Source organism: Ovis aries, chromosome 4, assembly GCF_016772045.2.
Source record: "Ovis aries strain OAR_USU_Benz2616 breed Rambouillet chromosome 4, ARS-UI_Ramb_v3.0, whole genome shotgun sequence".
Taxonomy (NCBI): Eukaryota; Metazoa; Chordata; class Mammalia; order Artiodactyla; family Bovidae; genus Ovis; species Ovis aries.
In genome coordinates, this window is record NC_056057.1 from 16,629,190 (window position 1) to 16,643,115 (window position 13,926).

General features: G+C 40.1%; 1 protein-coding gene across 4 annotated transcripts in view; it reads left to right on the plus strand.

Moving 5' to 3' along the window:
• UMAD1 (UBAP1-MVB12-associated (UMA) domain containing 1) overlaps positions 1-13,926 on the plus strand; it is a 264,759-nt gene that overhangs the window by 176,715 nt on the left and 74,118 nt on the right. For 2 of the 4 annotated variants that reach the window (XM_012176385.5, XM_027968482.3), the window contains exon 3: positions 8,810-8,883. In XM_012176385.5, the coding sequence (XP_012031775.1) occupies positions 8,810-8,883 (74 nt within the window). Of the gene's footprint in view, positions 1-8,807; positions 8,884-13,926 lie in introns of those variants that run through there. The other 2 variants (XM_060414523.1, XM_060414524.1) reach the window with 1 other exon arrangement.

Below are 13,926 nucleotides of genomic sequence, written 5' to 3' on the forward strand. Positions count from 1 at the left end.
TTTCAGGAGCTCTTTGTGTGTGTATAGAATTGTCTTTAAACTATCCCCCTCTCACATACAGTTGAATCAACAGTGTCAACTACATTTATCAGAATGATGCCAGTGTGTTAGTTGTCAGCATCCTTAGCTAATTTGGGTGTCATAATCTTGGTATGCGCATTTAATATATTCTTGGTGCCATTTTCATTTGCTTTTCTTTAATTCCTCGCTGGCTTGAACCTTCCCCTCCACGTGTTTGCTGACTGCGGTCCCCTCTCCATGGCTTGGGTGCTCTTATTCTGGGCTTCTTGTGGGGTCCCTGTCGTCGTCAAGAGTCCTGGCCTGACAGCAGCAGGCTCCTGGGCAAGGCACAGCTTTGGCAGTTAGTCCTTCTGCTTTCTCTCTGTCCTTCCTTTCTTCATTATAGCGGAAAACAGGGAGCGTGTGGACAATATTCTCAAAACAGAAGGGAACTGGAGGAGACTTAAATATAATGTGTATGAAGCCGAGTTGGATAACTTGTCTTGAGTACTGAGAAGCTGCGTGGTGGTACATGATGACTTGGTGCTGTCAGCAGACTTGGATTCCAACACCAGGTCTGCCATCGTTAAATGGCTATTACAAAGCGGACCTCGCCACACTGCATGGGGCACTAAATGAGTTTATAGGAGAGCGCTTCCCTCACCTCTGCTGTGCTGAAGATCATGGCAGCAGCTATTCACAACGTTTGTCTTTGCCCCAGCTCCTCTCCCTTCTTCCTCTCTGCCGTTAGTGTTGAGCATGTTTTCTCATTTAATCTGTGTGTGCACATGCAGTCACTCAGTTGTGTCTGACTCTTTGCAGCCCCATGGACTGTAGCCCGCCAGGCTGTCTTGTCTATGAAATTCTCCGGGCGATAATACCAGAGTGGGTTACCATGCCCTCCTCCAGGAGACCTTCCCCACCCAGGGATCGAAACCTGTGTGTCTTGCATCTCCTGAATTGGCAGACGGATTCTTTACCACTAATGCCACCATAATGCCTTATTATATGTCATGATTCCCATTTTTCAGATGAGGAAATTGAGGCTCTGAGAAATTCAGTAATGTGCCCAAGGTCATGGATTTGGCAAAGGCGTTGGGTTGAGTTCTGTCAGTTCCAAAGCCATTCTGTTGCCACCGTGCCAGGCCTCCTTGGGTAATGAGTGTGTGACTGAGGAATGAAAAGGAGTTAATGGAGAGGCCATTCCACTGTTCTTTCCACTACTTCACTCTGTGAATGACTAATAAGCAAACACTCCCACAGGGTATTTGCATTTTAAAAGAGGAGCTCATTAACCCTAATGAATCTCTAATTGGTAGAATTGTGGGGGGGCGGGATGTTTCTGAGCACTGGGGCTTTCTCCTGTGTCTTCAAGGTGTCTGGCTATCCTTTTCTCCTCTGTAGACGATCAGCTTTCTGGAATCAGAATCATGCGGTAGAATGCAGTCACAACCTGCTAGTCTGCCCCAAATGCAACTGAATGAATTAACAGGGAGTTGTAAAAAGAGTCCTCTAAAGGAAAAGAAGCGTGAGTTAACATTGCATAAAATGAACGCTCAGGAACTAAATAACAAATCTGACAATGTGGAGGATCTTAAAAGTCAGTAAAAATATTTCATATTCAATTTTAACTTCAGAAATGTTATAGTAGCATTTCCTGTAGTGTTGACACGCTGCAGGATTTTAATAGAGTGAATAAAGTGGTTTTCTAGTCAAAAACATGGTGAAAATTTCTTTTTAGTTTCTTTACTGAATTTTTCAGAGCCTTTACTATGTCAGAGTACATTGAAAATCAATCAGAAGGGAATGCATTTGGTAGGTTTTTCCTCATACTTTTGATCAGAGAGCCATGTTTTCCATGGGAACCCGTTAAAACTAGTGTTTTGAAGACTGCGTTCTCAGATATGAAGCTCTAGATAATTCCTCTCTAATAAAAGGAAAGAAAGAAAACAGGTTTCTGTGTTCAGAGTTTTTCATCTGTAGGCAGGCTCCAGTGCTGTCCACACCAGGCCATTCCCTGTCCTGGATTCTAGGGTGTTCCAGTAATACCACCCTCCTTGCCCAGATAAGATCTGGACAGTTTAGTTAAAAAAAAACAAAGACAGATGAAGAACAGAGTCTCATCTTTATTGCCTATAAAGCTGGTGTTGAAGAACGTGGCTTCTGTCAAGAAGCAAATGGGTTTCCTGTTCTGAACCCCATTAGGTTGACCTCCACCCTGTCACAGAGTGTGCTGGGCTGGGGCAGCCCTGCTCCAGTGGGAGGGCCCCTGGGCAGGGTCAGAGCAGAGGGGACTGGGGATGGGAGTGAGACAAGAAGAACCCCCTTAGCTTTGCCCTCCCACATCACCAGCCCAGTGACAAGAATGCAGGGAGAGACTGGGGGGATGTTAGTAACTAGGGTTTCCTCCACATGAAGGGGGCCTAAAGAGTGAGAGTACTCCCTGACTCACCCACCACCCCCTCCCCGAAAGAGAGCTCCTCTGGGTGATCCAGAGAGGCATTCAGGTTCCCCTGGCATCGCTGGCAGCGGCTCCTCTTTCCTTTTCCCTTGTGCCTGGTGCTCATTCTTCGTCACATCTCTCCTCTCCCTCCACCCGGGTCACCCAGTAGAATGAGATCATGAAGGCATGCTCATCACCAGCCCTTTCTCACCTCCTTATATAGCATATTCAGCTTTTTATCCTGGAAGAGGTAGGCTCTAAAAGAGAGATCTGGAAACTACAGCCTGACTCAACCCACTTTTGTAAGTAAAATTTCGTCGAAACACAGCTCCGCTCAGCAGTTTATACATCTGTGGCTGTTCCCAGCTACAGTGGTAGACTGGAGAAGTTTTGACAGAGAAGCCTAAAATGTTTCCTGTCTAGCCTCACTAGGCTGAAATACACATGAAACTTCACTTTAGTCCTTTAAGTTCTGAAAGAGCTTCCTTAATATGCATAAAGCCTTTCTCCTCTAAATTGCCAGGCTCCTCTGTCCATGGAATTATCCAGACAAGAATACTGGAGTGGGTAGCCATTCCCTTCTCCAGGGGAATCTTCCTGACTCAGGGATCGAACCTGGGTCTCTTGCATTGTAGGTGGATTCTTAAACGTCTGAGCTGTCAGGAAAGCCCACAGTGTGAAGTTGGGGAGGAGGGAAGTAGGGATAAGAATCAACTGTGGTGTTATAAATCTATGAAATGTTAATACTATGAATTTTTTTCTTTTTTTTTATTGAAGTATAGTTGCTTTACAGTATTGTGCCTGTCTCTGCTGTACAGAAAAGCGACCCAGTTATTTACACATACACATTCTGTTTCAATAATCTTTTCCATTATGGTTTATCCCAGGAGATTGGATATGGTTCCCTGTGCTATGCAGTAGGACCTTGGCGTATATGCATTCTACATGTAATAGTTTGGGTCTGTTTTTGTTGTCTTTTTCCTTTTAAATAGCTGAGTTGCAAATGAAAGTTTTGAATCTATGGGTGCATGCTCGGTCAGTCATGTCTGACTCTGCGATCCTATGAGCCCGCTAGGCTCCTTTCTCTGTCCATGGTGTTTTCCAGGCAAGAATCCTGGAGTGGGATGCTGTTTCCTTTTCCAAGAGAGCTTCCAGATCCAGGGATCAAACCTGTGTCTCCTACATTAGCACACAGATTCTTTACCACTGAGCCGCCTGGGAAGCCCTGCTGAGTCTACACAGCACAGAAATTAGAACTAACTCCTGTCTGAAAGCTGAAGCATCATTTCACATTCATCTCATGCATCTTTATTTTTATTGTTGAAGTGTCTTATTTTCATATGGGTTATAACAAGTTAGAGACACTAATTGAATTTTTATCATGATAAGATACTTCTTCAGTGAGAAGAAAATGGTCCTGTTTCACTGTGACCTGTTCTTTTCTATTCGCTGTTTGTGTAGTTTTCATTTTGTGCCCTTGTTTATGCAGGTCTCATTTTCCCTAGTAATCGGTTATTGTCTTGAGGTATCACCAAATGTGGCGTTTCCGTAACCGGTGACTGTACAGGTGCTCCCAGGCAGATGTGTTGTGTGGTGTCAAGAACGCTGGCTGACAGCCTTCCTGGTTATTCAAGCCATAGGGAGGTGTTGGGAAGGTCTGGGACTTCCCTGCCGGCCCAGTGGTTACAAATCCACCTGGCAGTGCAGGGAACGTGGGTGCAGTCCCGGACCCCGGGAGCTGAGATTCCACATAGCCCAGGGCAGCTAGGCCCATGCACCACAACTGCTGAGCCTGCACTCTGCAAAAGAGAAGCCACTGCAAAGGAGCCCACGCGCCACAGGGGGAGAGTGGCCCCCGCCCGCCACAGCCAGAGAAGAGCCCCACGGCGGTGAAGACCCAGAGCCGCCACAACTGAATACATACATAAATTAAAAGTTTGGTGCAGATCAGTTCAGTTCAGTTCAGTCGCTCAGTCGTGTCCGACTCTTTGCAACCCCATGAATCGCAGCATACCAGGCCTCCCTGTCCATCACCAACCCCCAGAGTTCACTCAGACTCACATCCATCGAGTCCGTGATGCCATCCAGCCATCTCATCCTCTCATGTCCCCTTCTCCTCCTGCCCCCAATCCCTCCCAGCATCAGAGTCTTTTCCAATGAGTCAACTCTTCGCATGAGGTGGCCAAAGTACTGGAGTTTTCAGCTTCAGCATCATTCCTTCCAAAGAAATCCCAGGGTTGATCTTCTTCAGAATGGACTGGTTGGATCTTCTTGCAGTCCAAGGGACTCTCAAGAGTCTTCTCCAACACCACAGTTCAAAAGCATCAATTCTTCGGTGCTCAGCCTTCTTCACAGTCCAACTCTCACATCCATACATGACCACAGGAAAAACCATAGCCTTGACTAGACGGACCTTAGTCGGCAAAGTAATGTCTCTGCTTTTGAATATGCTATCTAGGTTGGTCATAACTTTTCTTCCAAGGAGTAAGCGTCTTTTAATTTCATGGCTGCAGTCACCATCTGCAGTGATTTTGGAGCCCACAAAAACATAAAGTCTGACACTGTTTCCACTGTTTCCCCATCTATTTCCCATGAAGTGATGGGACCGGATGCCATGATCATCATTTTCTGAATGTTGAGCTTTAAGCCAACATTTTCACTCTCCACTTTCACTTTTATCAAGAGGCTTTTTAGTTCCTCTTCACTTTCTGCCATAAGGGTGGTGTCATCTGAATATCTGAGGTTATTGATATTTCTCCCGGCAATCTTGATTCCAGCTTGTGTTTCCTCCAGTCCAGCGTTTCTCATGATGTACTCTGCATATAAGTTAAATAAGCAGGGTGACAATATACAGCTGTGACGTACTCCTTTTCTTATTTGGAACCAGTCTGTTGTTCCATGTCCAGTTCTAACTGTTGCTTCCTGACCTGCATACAGATTTCTCAAGAGGCTGGTCAGGTGGTCTGCTATTCCCATCTCTTTCAGAATTTTCCACAGTTTATTGTGATTCACACAGTCAAAGGCTTTGGCATAGTCCATAAAGCAGAAATAGATGTTTTTCTGGAACTCTGTTGCTTTTTCCGCGATCCAGTGGATGTTGGCAATTTGATCTCTGGTTCCTCTGCCTTTTCTAAAACCAGCTTGAACATCAGGAAGTTCACGGTTCACGTATTGCTGAAGCCTGGCTTGGAGAATTTTGAGCATCACTTTACTAGCATGTGAGATGAGTGCATCTCACAGATACTTGCCTTGAAATCAGAAATTGGCAAAGGCAGCATAGACTTGAATGATTTCACCCAAATACAGTCTTTGTATGGCTAGGAGATGGCCCTATAATCATTTTAAAAGGTTAAAAAAAAAAAAACTTAAGAGTAAATGACCTTTCATATTGGATGACATATACTTTCTTCTAAACCTCAGGCATGTGAGTTATTAAACACCTGACTCTGTACAGGGACTTACATTACCTTGGCTGCTTATGCTGCTGGGGTCTCCGTGGTCTCATTCCCTTTACCCAAGCAAACTGAACAACTTGTGGTTGGTTTTGCCATCCATGAACTGGGGGTTGATTTGCTTATCCCTAACTTTCAGAGAGAAGGTGGGTTTCTGAGAATAAGACTCTTCCCGATGTGCAAATAAATGGTCAGTTTAGATAATAACTTTTAAAAAATCAATCACAATTAGTAATAAAAGTAAGTTGACATAATTTTTCACTTAATGACTATTAACTTTATTATCCTATAGCTGTAATTTAAGTTCCTAATGCTTTTGTTTCAGCGTGATTTTTAAAAAATCATTAACTTTTAAAAATCTATCAAGTTATGCCCCAATTACCAACCACTGGTAACAATATATCAGAATGGTATTTAATAAATTTGCTTCTTAAGTTTCACAAATATGTTTTAGAGGAAAAAGACTAATTATATGCTCAAATAAAGCTTTTATCACATACTAGTTAGTATTGTCATGGGATTCCCAGGTGGCTTAGTGGTAAAAAATCTGCCTGTCAGTGAAGGAGATGTGGGTTTGATCCCTGAGTCAGGAGAATTCCCTGGAGGAGGAAATGGAAACCCACTCTAGTATTCACGAACAGAGGAGCCTGGTGGGCTATATAGTCCATGGGGTTGCAGAGTTGGACCCGACTGTGTGACTAAGCACGCATGCACAGTATTATCACAGTTTTATAGACTAGAGACTATAGATAGAAGTTCAATAATTTACTCAGCTAGTATTTATGAAATGCCTGCCATATGCTGGGTTCTGACCAACAGTATGAATGCCATACTTGGCTTTGAGAACACAGCTTGTAGGCTGGAATTGCATGATGTGCTTGGATTTTAAACATTTAGTGGTTTGCTTTATCTTATGTCAGTAAACTACCAACTTAATTCTTGCTTAATAGTTTTAGAATTTAACAGAATTTTAATTAATTCTTTAAAATTTTACAGGGCTCTTTCTTGATTATAGCCATTGGTAAACTTCTGTGTTTCACTATGGAAAAATTAAACCCAGCCCAGACTTCCATACTTTGTTACCTCCAGTGAAGACTGTGACCTTCCCTATGTTAACAAATTCCTAAGTGTCAGCCAAGTCATCGTGTGTGGATTTTGTAATCTTCCCTCTTGTGGACATTCCTGGGCTGGCCTAACTTTATGGGAAGAGCAGATTACTAGATTAACTTCTCATTATGCTTTTAACAAGTAGACTAATTGTTTCTTTACCTACCATGTGTTAATCACAGATGATTAGTGTTAGTCAATAAATTAACATAGACTATTAATACATTAAATTATGCTTGTACTGACCTAACTATATTTCTGTCTGTCCTGTGTCCTTAGAGGCAACCTAGTGACCAGCTTGGTTTAGTAATATAACCCACCCAGGCACCACCTTTAGGAATTAGGCTATTAACTAAATGCTAATTTATGAATTTGTTCATTGTTCTTTCCTGTTGTAAAAATGGTTTGACATATGGTTAATTATTACATACAAACATACATACTCTGAGGCAGATCTACAGAGACACCAATAAACCTTTATAAAGAGTAAAACTTCTTAAAAGACACATTTAGAGGACAGTTATTCATGTTAGATGTCTAATGTTTGAAAATAATTTGCTTTATCTCTTTAAGTTATAAGCTTTCCTAGTTTATTTGAAATATGACTTGATTTACAAAATATAAATTCACTTGATTTTTCCAGAGCAACCCTGTATAAAGCAGGATACATTTCTGGTTCAGATTGTATGTCTCTGTATTTATGATTTTTGCGACCTCTAGAAAATTACTATTCTTAAATATTAATTTGTTTACTCCACAGTGTGGACATACAATAGCAGAAGATATCTCATTTTTGGGGGTATATCAAAATTTTATTTAAATCTCATTTTCTGAGTTATTTGAAAATTTTTCATTCTGTGTTTAATTATAATAAAAATGTCCCATCTTCTTCTATTAAAATTAGTCCTTCAGTGAAAATCCTGAATTTTCAGTGAAAATTTATAGGTAAAAATACCTGTATACCTATAAATTCTTTATTTTAAATTTCTTTTTAATTGGAGGATAATTGCTTTACAATGTTATGTTGGTTTCTGCTGTACAACACGATGAATCAGCCATAAGTATACATGCACCCCCTCCCTCCCAAGCCCCCTTCCACCCCGTCCCAGCCCTCTAGGTCACCACAGAGCCAGGCTGAGCTGCCTGTGTCGCGCTGCAGCTTCCTGCTAGCTACTTGTTGTACACGCAGCGTTGTGTGTATTGCAGTGCTACTCTCTCAGTTCATCCCCCCCTCCCTCTCCCGCTGTGTGCACAAGCCCGTTCTCTATGTCTGTGTCTCTATTCCTGCCCCGCAAATAGGTTCATCAGTACCATTTTGCTAGATTCCATATATGTGTGTTAATATACAGTATTTGCTTTTCTCTTTCTGACTTACTTCACTCCGTATAACAGGCCTTTCTGTGGATGGGTAACAGTCCATCGTTTATATGTACCGCAGCTTCTTTATCCATTATCCATTGATGGACAGCTAGGCTGCTTCCATGTCCTGGCTGTTGTAAATAGTGCTACAGTGAATGCTGGGGTACACGTGTCATTTTGAGTTATGGTTTTCTCAGGGTATGTGCCCATTAGTGGCGTTGCTGGGCCATGTGGTGGTTTTATTCCTAGTGCTTTTTAAGGACCCTCCGTACTCTTCTCCACAGTAGCTGCACCAATTTACATTCCCAGCACAGTGCAAGAAGGTTCCTTTTTCTCCACATCCTCTCCAGCGTTCATTGTTTAGTAACAGAAGATATTTCAGATAAGTAGTAGACAGTTTGGCCTCGATGGCGTGGTAAAGTTTTGTGTTTTTTTCTTTGTCTAACAGGAGATACAGCACCTGAGCAAAGAGTGGCAGCAAGAGGTGAAACTTCAGGTGTAGAAGACAACCAGCCTTTGGAGGTAAGTGAAGCTCAGTGAGCCCTTTTGAGTAAATCCAAACCAGTCCCTGTGATAATACAGTCCTCTGAGGATAAACAGTCACTTCCATTCTGGCCATGCAGACAGGCGCCGAGGTACCAGGAGAACAGGTGAGCTGCCAGAAGTCAAGGTATGGTGGGCAGCAGTGACTTCCCAAGTACTAAGCTTTTCCTAGTGCCAGAAGTGGAAACTTCCTGTTGGAAACAGAGGCATAGAACACCGAAGTTAAAACATTTAAATTATTTTTGTTGAGTGATTATTTTCTAATACATTTGAATAAATAGGTAATATATGAACCTAGAGAGAAAGATTTGAGAGTAACTTCTTCAGAACTGTCTTACATTAGCATTTCCACCACCATAGTACACTCCTTGATATTGTTCAGACTAGAGTTTTTAAAAAGACTAGAGTTTTTATTCTTTTTCCACGTGAGAAAATTATTTGCTCCTTGTGAGTACTGAGAGTGTAGTTTATTTCCTTTCATAGTCTATATGGAAACATGCTGACCTTATTGAATCACTGAAATAGTCATTTTTAAGACTGAGAGAATGGTAACGATGGGAGTGGAAGAGATATCCATGGGTTTTGAAACAGTCTGCATGGTGACACACCTCTACTTTTTGTAGGAAGTGAGGGCATTGCATACAACTGGAGTGAGGTCAGGGCACTTGGCCTGTTTAATTCATCACTGTATCCACAAAGCCTAGCACAGAAAAGGAAGTCAAAAGTATTTGTTAAATGAATGAATACAATCATGAGTTATAAGTAGAGAATAATATTCGTCTTAAAAAGAAAGGTTTTGGGGTTTAGATTTTCCACAGTGAATAAATATTTTATAATCAGGAGAGAAACTTAAAAGCAGTTACTTGGGAAGTAAAATTGATGTAGAAAAAGAAAAACAGCCATATTTCCAATAAAACTGTGCATGTGTTTTTTTCTATTAATGCATGCCAGTGGTATTCATTAAGCAATGACTGTGCAAGGGGGTGAGTATATAGTGGTGGAAAAAAAGATAGAAGGACAAAGAAAAATCTGCAGTATATGTGTTGAAGCATCTTGATCTCTTTTGTTTACTCAGATGTTTAGTGAAGACTGAACATAAGTAGCATCTTTTTGTTTTTTTAATTGGGGGTTAATCGAGTTCGTTTCTGTTGTACAGTGAAGTGAATCAGTTATATGTACACATATATTCCCTCCCTGTCAGATCTCGCTTCCACCTTAGGTAGTAGCATCTTTGATAGGAAATAAAGGTTGATGTATTTGAGCTTTAGGAAAGAACCACCAGAATGGTTTAGAAATCATCCATGATTACTTCAGTTTTACTGCCTAGGTATATATGTGACTCAGTGGAAATGTCTGCCGAACTCAGTTATTTTTAAAAGTCGATGTATTGATAGGAAGAATTCTAAGATTAATTTTGAAGGAAAGAAGCTTTTGAGAATAGATCCTCTGAGATTTGAAACTAGCTCATTATTGAAGCTACTTCACTTACAAGTTTCTAAACAGTTAAGCCGTTACTTAAGCAAAGAAGAACTATTGATCCCTGGTCCTGCCACCCTGAGGCTTCTCTCCGCTCAAGTTTTCACCATCAGTGTTAAATAGCGTCACCCTCTGAAGAGTGGTTTAGAATCACACCCCTGGGGTACCCCTGGCTCCTTTGTTTCCCTCACACTCTACATGCATTTCCACCAGTTAAGGCCTGTTTCCTCTCCTTCCCGGTACATCCAGACTCTAACCACTTCTCAATGTGGGCACTGCTAGAATCCTAAGCTACCAATTTCACCTGGACTCTCTGCCTCCATTCTTCCCCCTTAAGTCTGTTCTCTTCACAGCAGACAGAAATTCAGAAATTGAATCAGATCACATCACTCCTTGACTTCAAGCCCACTGACTACCCACTGTGTGGACTCATTTGCTCAGTTGTACCCAACTCTTTGCTACCCCATGGACTGTAGCCCACAGGTACCTCTGTCCATGGGATTCTCCTGGCAAGAATACTGGAGTGGGTTGCCCTTTCCTACTCCAGAGGATTTTCCCAACCCAGGGATCAAACCCACATCTCTTACGTCTCCTGAATTGGCAGGTGGATTCTTTACCACTGGCACCACCTGGGAAGCCCTAGGAGTTATAAATCTATTAATTTAGATTATTTTTGACATTCAATACATTAGCAGGATGAAGTATTATGATTTCAGTTGGGTTTTTGAAAGATATACATCTGATTAAAATGTAACTATTGTACCTAGCAAGAAAGACTGTCATTATTTTCCTTTTTAATGGCTATACAACAAATGTTGAAATATTGTTTATAATGAAAACATATTTGATCAGTTAGTATAGGTTCCCTAGAGCTTAAAAATAACACTCTTAGTTACCAAAATATATGATGTTTTTCTAAGAACCCTTTGGAGAAGGTATATTTTAGTGTCCCCAAATGAATTTTTCGGTGAATTCAAATAAATATGTAGATTGACTACTATTCTCAAGGAATTTGGTTGGACATGGGGCAAAGAGGATATAAAACTGTGTAAGACTTCATGATTCTTACTTAATTCTCAGTCTATTCATGAACGTAAGACAACTCCACAAGTCATTATAATATAAGCTGGAATAAACACATGTCTTAAACTCCGTAACTACAAAGATAACTGAGATTTCAGTGAAGGAAGAAACATCATTAGTGAGAATCAAGAAAGGCTTCATGTATTAGGTGAGCTTTGAACTATGAAAAAAAAAATTCTTTACAGTTTATGCAATTTTATATATTAATACAAATTCCTGTGAAATGAAATTCCTCATTAACATTTTAGACATACAGAAGCAAATCATGGGTTGAAACTACTTTCCACACATGGATCTCAATGACAGATAATAAAGTATTTTAAAAAAAACAACGAATGGAGCTTGGCCTGTGCTATACTGTATGTAGTTTTAATGGCACTTACAATATTTTGTTAAGTAGTCTGTGTTATTTTCCCTTACACTTTATAGCCCAAGTAAACTTCAAAACCTGTGTTGCCTCTCCAAGTACAGCTTTCCCACAGACATCATGGAAATTCTAGATGAAATATATTTGAAAAAAGGAGATCTGGTTTGGGCATCAAATAAGCTACATTTTACAAAGTTGGAGTAGGACTTATTTTAATGCACAGAAGATTCTATGAAAAGCAGCATGTTTATTTGTAAAAATTATTAGTGTGATTTTTTACTTCATGAAACTGAAAATAATGGAGCATTCGTTCCAGGAAATCATACTTTCTCCAGTATGTTTGTCTCTTCTTTACTCCCCCTCTGTAAATATTTTAGGTTTCTCTTAATTATGACTTTATTTACTGCTGTTTGTACTTTAGCTTTCCCTGAATATAATCCTAAAGCATTGTTCCCTAAAATAGGATAACTTAAGGAGACAGTGAACTATCTAGTTATCAAATGTGGTTTCTCCCAGGTTGTGCTTTAGTCTGTGTCTTAATTCCCGTTAGTAACTCTTTACAGAATTCACATGTTTTTATAAGCTCCTGTAAACCCATATTTGAGCTTATTAAAATCAAGTCACTAGACTGTAGTACTTGAGGAAAAAGTGATAATTTGGAACTAATTATCCAGTTGGAAGTTTATCTGCCTCCTTCTGCTCCTTTTTTTGTAGTTGCCTCTCTGGGTAAATTTTGGTGGTGAGTTGTAATGACATTACAGCTTCCTGTTTGCTGCTGCTGTAGGAGCCAGGGTATTTACAGCTCAGGGGGATAAACCCACAGATCAATGGGGAACTGGTTTTGAATTTTTGTCATGATTCATCTCTGCAAGGAATTAACAATATAAGTAAGAAATTAGTCACTTTTCTAATCTTCAGTTGTGGAAAGTGTTTCATATTGTGAAAAATAGAACAATATTAGTAACTGATTTACTACTGATTGTTTTTGGTCTGTAGGTATATTCTGAGAGCTGTGAATATAGAAATATCAGTTTTTTAAATAGAATTGCATCAGTTTTGGTGACTATTAATTTTAATCAGTTTTAGCAGATACTGTTAGATTGTGTTTGTTGAACTTAAATTTATTTGTACTACAAATATTAATTTTTAATTTGCCTTTTTTATCCTCTTTATTTTATTGAAGTACATTTGACATACACTCTTATATTAGTTTCATGTGTACAACACAGTGCTCCAACATTTGTATGCATTGCAAAATGATCAGCTCAGTAAGTCTAGTTACCATCTGCCACTATGCAAAGTTAATACAGTATTATTGACTCTACTCCCCATGCTATACATTACATCCTCATGACTTATAACTGAGAGTCTGTATTTCTATAACTGCAATTTGCATTTCGTTTTGGTCTCCAAGACTGAAGAATATGTTTATTTATTTAGTTCGCTAACCTAAAGATAACAAAATACAAAAACAAGCCAATAAAAAAGTCCCCACAAAACCACAGTTCCGTTTGTGTGTTTGTCTTGAGTGACAACTAATTCACATATGCATATGGAGACACATATAAAATAATCACTAACAGATGGTATAGCTGCAAAGGAGGATTTATAAAGATTATTATCAGCTGGTGGTGCTGAGATACTACTGTGGTTATACTGACAGAAGACACAAAAATTGCTTATAATAATAAACTGTGACACTAATATCCCCCCAACTTCTGTTAACCAAAGTAGCTTACCGCATATTTAATATAAATTTTTTAATGAAGACCTAAACTAATCATACAGCCAGTTTGTACTAGGGAATTTAATAGACAGCAGTTGTAAAACCAGTAAGATTATCAGCAACAGCAGCAAAACATTTGCTAAGATGGTTAAGTGCGTAATAGTGGGCTCCCTGGAGAGCAAGGTGAGGACTTGGGGGACTCTGTTGGTTCACGTCATTTGAGGTGACATCTCAGTCTAGTGCAGTGTGTACAGTTTTTGTATTTTCTTACTTGCATTTTGATAGATTGTTAAGTTACCTGTGAAATTCATAGTTCAGTGATTTAGAGAACAAAAAGTGATCTTTTGAAAAAGGCACAGAATACACATGT